Source organism: Panicum virgatum, chromosome 2K (genome assembly GCF_016808335.1).
Source record: "Panicum virgatum strain AP13 chromosome 2K, P.virgatum_v5, whole genome shotgun sequence".
In the NCBI taxonomy this organism is placed as follows: domain Eukaryota; kingdom Viridiplantae; phylum Streptophyta; class Magnoliopsida; order Poales; family Poaceae; genus Panicum; species Panicum virgatum.
The window spans coordinates 8,625,932-8,636,333 of record NC_053137.1 but is presented as its reverse complement, the minus strand read 5'-3'; the positions used below and the strand labels follow the sequence as shown (position 1 = coordinate 8,636,333).

The 10,402-nt window shown below is 50.2% G+C and overlaps 1 protein-coding gene across 1 annotated transcript; it reads left to right on the top strand.

The window, feature by feature from the left end:
- The first annotated feature begins 8,179 nt into the window (after positions 1–8,179).
- Positions 8,180–10,379, top strand: LOC120695034. Its single transcript, XM_039978360.1, has 2 exons — positions 8,180–9,255; positions 9,584–10,379. The coding sequence occupies exons 1-2, from the start codon at positions 8,180–8,182 to the stop codon at positions 10,377–10,379; spliced, it is 1,872 nt and encodes a 623-aa protein (XP_039834294.1).
- Positions 10,380–10,402: the final 23 nt, after the last annotated feature.

Genomic DNA, 10,402 nt, shown 5'->3' with positions numbered 1-10,402 from the left:
ATTGTTTTTTCGGAAAATGTATTCTAAGATTTCTAGAACGAACCAAACAAAGCCCTTGCAGCTTTTTGACTGCTGTGCACGCTGGCCCAGGGATCCACGCTCCCTGCTCTCTGCTCTCTCGCCCCTCTCCTCTCTCTCTCTCTCATGATTTTTTTCACTGAATGATGCTTGTTCGTAAAAATATTTTATCTTCTTCATATTACCTCTGTTTTAAGAATTGATTACGCCATTATATTCTAAACGATGAGACGAACAAAACTAGACCCACTTGCATATATTTTGACGATGTTGTAAATTGATAGTAACTTATGTGAAGATCTACCCTTTTTCTATAGCAACTTATGTGTATATCGACTTATTGTAGTAACAACTTATGTGCATATACTAATTTTTTTTATCTTGTGTCAATTTATATGTACGAGTGTATGATATAATTTATTTATACTACCTTATATCTTATATGTGTGGCGACTTATATATATAATTGATTTTGTTTTGTGGTAACTTTTGTTTAAATGTGTGACAACTTTTACTTTTTGACAATTTGTATATAAACTTATGTGTACAACAACTTACTTCTTTTTACTACTTATGTAAAATGACATCTTGTGTCCGTGACAACTTATGTATATGACAAATTCTATTTTTTGAGTAATAAATTATGCTTGGGAACTTTATTGTTGTAACAACTTATAAATATTTTTTATATGTGTGGCAACTTATATATGTATATTAAAACAACTACTTCAATAATATCAATCTCAAATTTACATATTAGTTGCTACTAGTGCAAAATGTGTTCAAAATATATGCAAGTGAGATCTAGTTTTATTCGTCTCATCATGTGAACACAACGGTGCAATCAGTATTCAAAATAGAGACCATAAGAAGGAGATAAAACGTTTTGTAGGATCTAGGACACCGACTATATGGGGTGAATAGGCGGTTTTGACTTCAAACACAAACGCTAGACAAATTTAATTAGAACCACAAGGAGAATTCTATTTCTACCAAGTCCTATGTCTAGTGAGGGTTTGCAACCTAGGATGACAAGTATGAATTCAAGCTCTAGTAAAGTAAATTGCTCAAAGTAAATTGCAACAAGTAAGAGAGGAAAGAGATCACCACACAAGAGACAAGAATTTTTCTCGTGCTGTCGATGACTTGTCGATCACTCCTAATCCACGTTGAGGTGGATTCAAAGTTTCAACCGCTCCTCTATCAAGAACACATCTTGATTTTGAGCCGGCTTGAACCAATGAACCTCTCCAAACCTCGATTCCACTAAAGTTGCTCTTCACCGCTCCGGCGAGGTGAGCACAAGGACCTCTCACAACCAAATCGAGGCTCCACCACAATATTCTTGGTGAGCTCGTCGATTTCACTTCTCCAAGCCGTCTAGGAGGCGGAAACCTCCAAGAGTAACAAGTCGATGACGCTTGCTTGAAGACTCTCTAGTGCCCCAAAGCTTAAACACTTGATGCAATACACTAGGATGCTCTCACACTCTCAAGAATGCAACCACTAAGCAATGTGAGTGAGAGAGATGAGAGGACTTGCTCTAGAAGGTCAAGGAAGCTTTCAAATAAGCCAAGAGAACCCCCCACGGCCGACCATGGGGGTATATAAAGCCCCTCCCTCGAAATCCAATCGTTATGTTCAAATCTAAGCAATCGCGGACTGTCCGCCTCACAAAAACCGGACCGTTCGTCCTTCAAAAGCAACGGCTAGAAATGCATTAAATGTGTGTCAGAAATGATCGTTTGAGCCCTGGCGGACCGTCCACGCCCCTAACACAGACCGTCCGCCGTTCAGACTTTTCAGGCACACAGAATAACACCTAGTTCTGTCGATTCAAAATATTAGCCGGCGGACCGTCCGCCCCTAGGGGCCGGACCGTCCGCCGTTCACTTTCGCGCACAGGACAGAAACTTCAAAGTTTCTGGACCAACAACACAAGAGCTAGCGGACTGTCTGCCCAAGAGGGCCGGACTGTCCGCCCCAAGTCAACCAGGGCCCATCCTTGTCAGATTACATCGACGCGTTCTAAAAAGAAGCACATGTTAGCACTGGTTGAGCCGGTGCAAATTCAACCGACGCACAAAGGACCGACGCTCTGTTCAAATTAGGGGGCGGACCGTCCGCTCCCCATGGGCGGACCGTCCGCCCGTAGTCAATTTCAGCCCACCAGAAACTCAAACTTTCTGTTAGATTCAAACTATTGTATGGTGGACTGTCCGCCCTCTAGGGCCGGACTGTCCGCCCTTCACCAGTCAGCACTCCTTTGAAACTTTAAGCGCCACTCTTGCAACGAAGTCAATCCCTCATGCATGCAATGCAAATGTTTGAGCAAAGAGGCACAATAGAACCATCAAGCACGTGTTCATAAACCCCTCTTGATAGTACGGCTATTTATCCTATTAATCCAGTCACCTTCCAACCACTAAGCGCCTTGTGACCGGCAAAAATAGAAAAGCCCTATCTTTATACCTTTGCCTTGAGCACATTCTTTTCACATCATCTCCAAACAACTTCATGATGTCCTCTAGGCTTACTTCTCCATGGACCACTACTACAGATTTAGCCTTTTGTCCCGGTTCCAAACTGGCTTTTGTCCCGGTTTTGGAACCGGGACAAGGCTTCCGGGACAACCGGGTGGAAGAACCGAGACAAAAGGTGCCTGACGTTAAAAAAATTTATGCACACCACGGGATTCGATCCCAAGACCTCTTGCCCAACGCATGGTTTCCTTGCCAATTCACCTAAGTAGTACACGTGACTCAGTATAGAATAACTTCCTTTTGAATTATCACGTGGAGAGGCCTTTTGTCCGGGTTGGTAACACCACCTGGGATAAAAGGGTTGGACCTTTTTGTCCCGGGTGGAGCCACCAACCGGGACAAAAGGGGGGCCTTTTGTCCGGGTTGGTGGCTCCACCCGGGACAAAAAGCCCCTGTCCCCCACGTTGGCCCGGCTAGCCGTTGGACCCGGAACAAAAGCCACCTTTTGTCCCGGGCCCAAAGGTAACCGGGACAAATGGCCTGGAAGAAAGGCCTATTTTGTAGTAGTGGACCAACCTATACTCATTCTCATCTTAAGAATTTTGTTAGTCCATAAGAGTTGTCATTAATTACCAAAACACAACTACAGTGATGTGTACCTATTAGTGATAGTATTCATCACACATGTCTAGAGTAGTAACAGATTAGTCACATCAATCTCTTCACAATCCAATTTAACTCTTACATATTTTTAATTCAAAACTGTATAAAATTGGAGCCCGATCTTTTGAAAAGCCATTTACCACTCCTACCTAAATGCTCGGGTGGTCCGGAGATTCAATTCTTGGCTGACTGTGCAGTGCCAGTGGATAGATCCTGATCAAACAGGATGGGCAATAATGCTATTGGGTCCAAACTGAAGCAGACAAATTGGGCTGTTTATTGTCGTAACACTAGTGGACACGGCGGGGCTCGTCGCCGTCGACGGCCGCCGCGTCGGCCCGCTGTACGAGCACACCTTCCAGCCGGCGCTCTCGCCGTCGCTGTCGTTCGTCGGCGTGCCGATGCAGGTCTTCGCGCCGTCGTTCTTCCAGGCGCAGGCTCTGTCCGGCAGGGCGGCGCCGGCGACTCGATCGCCGTTCTCTGCTGGTCACCTCACACAGCTCGTAGCTGACACGAGCTGCCCGCGTCTCTTCAAGGCTATCTCCAACCATTCCTCCCATCCAACTCCCCCCAAACATACTATTTACTATATTTTACTACCTCTCTCCAAACGATTCCTCCCCCTATAACTCCTTCTCTCCAACCATCCCCCATATCTATTCCCCCTATATACTATCACTCAGTAACTAACTATTTATTTAACGTTTTTTAATTTAAAAAATCATACAGTATTTGTACTGTCATAATACACATTATCATCATGTTACGAGGCTTAAACGGAATTAATATCGTGAAAAAACAGTGTGATTAGAGATATAGGGGGAGTTGTAACTCACTCTATATGTGGGGGGATTCAACTCCTCCTGTATATAGGAGGAGCTATAGAGGGAACCATTGGATCGGATTTCCTCCCTCGATGTGGGGTGGGGGGAGGGATGGGGGGCACCGTTGGAGGTCGCCAAATTTGGTCAGGAGTACTTGGAGTTCGTCTACCGGCACTCGGACCTCCCGCGCATGGAGGAATGGAAGGTGGAGCTGTTCCTGACTAGTTTGACGAACGCCTTGGACGACCGCGAGGCCTTCCGCGACCGCGACGACGACGACTACAGCGAGAGCATCCGCGACGGCCTGCGGAGGTGGCGCCGCGTGGCTGGCGCTCAATACGAGGCAGCTCTTGCCGCCGCTGCTTCCGGTGATCGCGCTCGTGCTGATGCTGATGCTGATGCTGAGGCGCCATTGCCGGCTCACAACTCTGAACCGAGCAGCTACACGGCATGGCACGATGGCGCACAGAAACGTTCCTGGTGTGCCATGGGTTGGTGCCGTGAAACTTGTCCCACCTGATTGGTTGATTCCACACACACAAAAAAAAAACTGTGATTGGGCCTTTTTTAAACGGTGTGTGAATAAAATAGCTGAAGAGAAATTGTGCGGGTTTCCAACCGTAAATTTTTTCCCAACATTTTATTTATCAGCTACTGGGTCAGTTAGATACTGGACAGCCAATCTTAGAATCAGAAGGCTATTTTATTGGTCAAATTCAAATTGCGTAATGTCAAATTGGACGTATTTCTAGAGCTGAGCACGTCAATGTCCCTGGTTTATTCGATCATACCTCAAAAATGTTTTGACAGCAGCGTTTATTTTTTTATCATCGTACCAAGTGTGATAATACGGGAGATGAATTTGAAAAAAAATAAATGCACAAAAAGTATAGTAATCAGCATTTTGTATTTGCATGCCCAAAGATATAGAACCTAGTACATTGATAACACCAGAAAGCACGCAGCCCGATAGCCCGCCCAGAAGCCCTTTTTTTGGCCCGGCCCAAGCCCGACCCGACCTGACCTATTTCGTGCCCGGGCTGGCCCGGCCCGCTAGATAGTGCCGGGCTTAGGCCGCCACCCAGCACATCGGGCGGCCCGACATGACCCGATAATTAGGAGCCAGCCCGGTAGTGATCCGGTGGCACGAGGCCAGCCCACATAGGCATACAAGCAGCCCACCTTTCTAGCCCACACAGATAGCCCATCCCTCTCCCTAGACAGCCATCCTCTTCCTAGCCCACTAGGCCACTACCCACACACGCAGAATAGGCGCTCTTGGTCTTTCCCCACGCCCCACCGCTGCCTCCTGCTCCCTCTCTCACCCTCGCATCTGCCGATCTGCGCCGCCATGGGGAAAGCCGGAGGCCAGAGCTGTGGGCCGACCGCCGGGGGCGAGGCAACGGCGCAGGAGCCGAGGAAAAGGGGGTGGCGACGTGGCTGGCGGCGGCAGGGAGGAGCGGCAGCACGGCCGGCGAGCGCTGTCCGCAAGGAGCAGGGGTGGCGGCGTGGCGGGCCGCTGCAAGGAGGGGCGGCGCGCGCGGCGCGGTAAGCTGTTGCAGGGAGCGCGCGGCGCCCACAGCCTGCACAGAGCTGGGACGGTGCCGCGGCGGCACCCCAGGGAGCAGGAGCGGCGGAAACCTAGGACGGGCGGTGCGAAGCCCGAGCCCGAGAGGCCGACCGTGCCAACTGGGCTGGCCCATCACGAAATGGGCCTGTGGGCCCGTGCCTGGGTCGTCGGCGCAGCTTGTGGGCTGGCACGGCACGGCACGGCGTGGCATAGGTCGGGCCAGGCACGTCCCGATGAAGACCGGGCCAGGGCGGGCCCGTGCTCGGGCCGGGCCGGGCGGCCCGAATGGACATCTATAATTGATAATATGAAACAAAAAAAATTCATAAACACAAGGTTTAACACGTTAATCAATTTTGTTTGTAGTGAGCGCCTTATAACGAAACTATTAATGATGTCCTCATAACAGTTTTCAGTTACTTAATTTTTAACTGATTCTTGTTTTCAGTTTTTCTTTAATTATTACATTTCAGCGATTTTGTTATTCATCTTTCAATCGATTTAGTGTTTTTTTCTAGTAATGTTATTTGGTGTCGTGTCACATTATAATTGGATGAAAAAAATCGTTAAAAACGACTCGAACAAAAAGCCGGTTGTTAACGGCTAGCTCATATCAATGGGCAGTGAATGAATTCACGAAATTCAGCCCACGTTCTCCTGTGGCCCAGCTGCTCGTCGTAAAGTCCAACTGGTGGGCCTTGTTGCCCAGTTTGTACTTTGTAATCGTGGACCGAATGCTCTGGTGGGCCGGGTTGGCGGTGGCGAAGCGGTGACTGGTGAAGCGGCGAGTGCTCAGAAATCCTATACATCTTCCGGAAGATTTTTTCTCCTCTACCTTTCAGTGTTTGAGATTCGTATAAATCATCTCGTGCGTTAGATCTACTCAACCCTAACCTTCTTCTTCCTCCTTCCTCCTTCCTCTTCCTCCCATGCGCCGCGCGCTGGTGCTGCTGCCCACCCCGTGCTGCCGCCTGTCGCGTTGCTGTTGCTGCTGCGTGCCTTGGTACTGCCCGCTGCATGCTACTGCAGCGTGCCGCTACTGCACGCCGCGCGCTGCCGCCGCGCACGCCGCAGCTGGAGAAGAAACTCTATTCAATATTTTTTTTAGTATTTTCAATATTTTATTTTTTCAATTTCAACATTTTGTCTTCATAGTTTCAATATTTTAAAAGTCAAATGTTGAACATGTTTAACAAAATGTTGAGCTAATACTATCAAAATGTTGAATATATTTGTAGCACATAATTGGATTAAAGTGGGCTTTAAAGATAAATAGCTTATTTATCTTCTAGATAGATAGATAGGAACCTGCCAGGTTCCACTAAAAAAAGTTGCCTGCCGGTGGTTGTCACGGTCTCACGGAGCGAGTGGGTGGCATGGGGCTGCTGGCCGACGGCGACCGCCTGATAGCGATTTGCCTAGTCCTCGACGCCGGCGTGAATGCATGAAGAGCACACTTCAAGAATCAAGATTGATTCAGGGACAATTTGTTTTCGTCTTCCTTTTGACACCTGACCTTGTCACAAACATGAGACATTGTCACTGCTGGCATTGAGATACTACCTCTGTCGCAAATTACAATTCGCTTTTGTTATCTTGTTATGTGCCTAGATATACATCATGTCTAGCTATATATAGTAAAAAATATATATCTAAAAAATCAAAATGAAATGTAATTTGAGACGGAATGACAAGTACACAACGAGTGGGCTTTGTGCTTGACACCAACCATATGCTCTCGTGCCAACTCACTCCAACAAAAGCACGCCTTGAATGAAGGCTGCGTCTCCTGTCTCTGACAAAGCGGGGCTGTTCTTCTTCTTCTTCTCCACAACCCAATCGAACATGCGGGCGAATCCCACTCTTGCACGCCTGGACAGGATGTTTGTTAACAACGATCAATGCGCCGCTTTCCCGCAAACCACTTTATCCTCCCTTGTCCGGCAAACTTCTGACCACACTCCTATTTTGGTAAACATGAACACTACAATACCAAAATCCACTCTTTTCCGCTTTGAAAATTCTTGGCTCCACAACAAGCAGTTCCTCCCGAGCGTGCTCCCTGCCTGGCATGCAGCCTCCGCTCCCACTGACGCGGCCGGTCGCCTCGCCGGATGCCTCAAGTCCACCCGCGCCGCGGCAAAGGTATGGGCACGGCGTTCCAGGGCGCCACCAGCACTCATTCCCAATTGTAAATTCCTAATCCTCCTCTTCGACACTCTGCAAGAGGATCATGCTCTCTCGTCTGTGGAGCTGCAGGTACACCGGATGTGCCAGGATCGCCTCACCCTTGCCATCAAAGAACGGGCGGCGTTCTGGCGGCAGCGTGGCAAGCGGAGAGCTGTCAGGGAAGGTGACTCCAACACTGCCTTCTTCCACGCCCACGCAACCCAGCGGTTGCGGCGCAATGCCATTCGAGGTATCGAAGTGGATGGTCTGATGATCACCTCACACCAGCAGAAAGTGGGGCTCTGACTGCATACTACAAGAACATGCTCGGTACAAGCACTGACCCTGTCTAGCACTTCGATGTTGCTGCACTCTATGCTGGGCGCCCCCGTGCTTCGCCGGCCCTCACTTCTGAATTCATTGAAGAGGAAGCTTGGTTTGCTGTGAAGGCGATGAACAGCGGGAGTGCGCCGGGGCCTGATGGTTTTGGCCCAAGTTTCTACAAGGCGGCGTGGGGCACTGTGAAACCTCAGCTCATGCAGTTCCTCTCTGCTTTCCATCAGGGCACTGCACAGCTCGACCGCATCAACCAATCCTATATGGTCCTCCTACCAAAGAAACCTGGGGCTGCCACGGTCGACGCCTTCAGGCCAATTTGTCTACAGAACTGCAGCATCGAGATTGCAGCCAAGTCGCTCACCACTCGATTGCAAGCTGAGATCACGAAGTTGATTGATCTTGACCAGACTGGCTTCCTCAAAGGGCGATCGATATCTGAAAACTTCGTCTACGCCATGGAGCTTGTCCAAGTATGCCACGGCCGGAAAGCACCTGCTATCATTCTGAAGCTGGACTTTGCCAAGGCGTTCGACACCGTCAACTGGCAGGCTCTTGTGCACATCATGTATGCCAGGGGCTTTAGCTCGCTCTGGTGCCGCTGGGTGACCGATCTGCTTGCCTCCTCCAAGTCCGCTGTGCTAGTCAACGGGTGCCCAGGCCCCTGGATTCAGTGCAAACGTGAGCTTCGCCAGGGTGATCCAATGTCGCCATACCTGTTCCTCCTCGTGGCCGATGTCCTGCAGACTCTGATCAAGAAGGATGGTGGGGTGCGGCATCCAATCCTCACTGATGGCACCTGTGCTGTTCTCCAGTATGCCGATGATACCCTGATCGTCTGTCGAGGGGAAGTGGCAGATGTGGCGCGCCTGCGGCTGCTGCTTGACCAATTTGCCGATGCAACCGGCCTCAAGATCAACTATTCAAAAAGCACGGCGGTTCCCATGCACGTGCCGGCTCACATTCTCCCTGAATGTCTGTCCATTCTTGGGTACAAAGAGGAAGGGTTCCCTCAGACATACCTTGGTCTCCCTCTGTCCAACACCAAACTGAAGCTCTCTGCTTTCTCCCCCTTCATCGCCAAAGCTGACAGATACTTGGCCGGCTGGCAGGCATCACTAACTACTCAATCCGATGGGGCGCACTGTTCTGATCAATTCTGTGCTGGACTCCCAGTTCGTTTACCTGATGGGTGCTCTACCTATTCCACCCGGCGTCCTGATGAAAGTGGACCAACGCCGGCGTGCCTTCCTCTGGACAGGGGGGGAGGTTGCACGCGGCGCGAATTGCCTTGTGGCCTGGGAGCAGGTCTGTGAGGGAAAAGATCATGGAGGACTCGGCATCCGGGATCTCTCGCTGCAGAACACATGCCTCCTGCTTAAACTACTCCACCGCCTTCACCAAGCTGCTGGATCGTCATAAGCATCCTGGGTGCGCCGCCACTGCAACATTGCATGTATGGAAGGCGAGCTCACTGGCCACCATTGGTCTGTACTGCGGGAACTCCTCCCGATTTACAGAGCCATCACCACGGTTGCACTGGGGGATGGGTGCACCACCTCCTTCTGGTATGATGTCTGGGACGGGGAAGATACTTTGGCCGATCGGTTTCCCGCACTTCTCAGCCATTGCCGGCAGGACAGTCAAACTGTGGCCCAAGTCCGCCACCTCGGCTTGCAAAACGTCCTCACGGCGAGGCTCTCCAACGTTGCTCGTGAGGAGCTCGAGCAAATCACTGACCTTGTGGAAACCTGGACACCAACTGAGGCACCTGACCAACGCCTGAGCCCCTTTGCGGACGCCTCTGGGAAGCTGCACACGTCGGCTCTCTACAAAATGCTGTGCTCCTCTCGCAACCCCAAGGATCCTCTCGCCACCTTCGTCTGGTGCAACCGCGCGCCGCCGCGAGTGCAGTTCTTCGCATGGTTACTTGCCCGGGAGCACCTCTTGAAGAAACATGTGCTCACCAGTGCTACTTGTGAAGTTTGTGGGCGCTTGGAAGAGACGGCCGCGCACATCATGTTCGGCTGCGACTTTGCGGTGTCCTTCTGGGCATCAATTCGGGTTGTGCTGCCCACGCCGATGACTCCAGATAAGTTGCCCCTGCTGAAACCTCCTGGACACATCCCCCGTAAACACTTCCGCGCCTTCCTGTTGCTATGTTGTTGGCAACTGTGGAAGCGACGCAACAATGCTGTCTTCAACCAACACCTCGACCACCTAGGTACTGTTTTGCGTACTGCTCGGGAAGAAGCACGCACCTGGGGCCATCGCCTACCGCAGGGTGATCTAGCTGTTAGCTTTGTCCTGGTGTAACGTATTTGAGTCCGCAATGTAAG

Excerpts from the sequence above, each read along its gene's own strand:
- LOC120695034 (XM_039978360.1), top strand. The coding sequence starts at position 8,180 with ATGAACAGCGGGAGTGCGCCGGGGCCTGATGGTTTTGGCCCAAGTTTC. Across the intron at positions 9,256-9,583 it reads CCAGTTCGTTTACCTGATGG|AGCCATCACCACGGTTGCAC; the intron begins GTGCTCTACCTA and ends CCCGATTTACAG.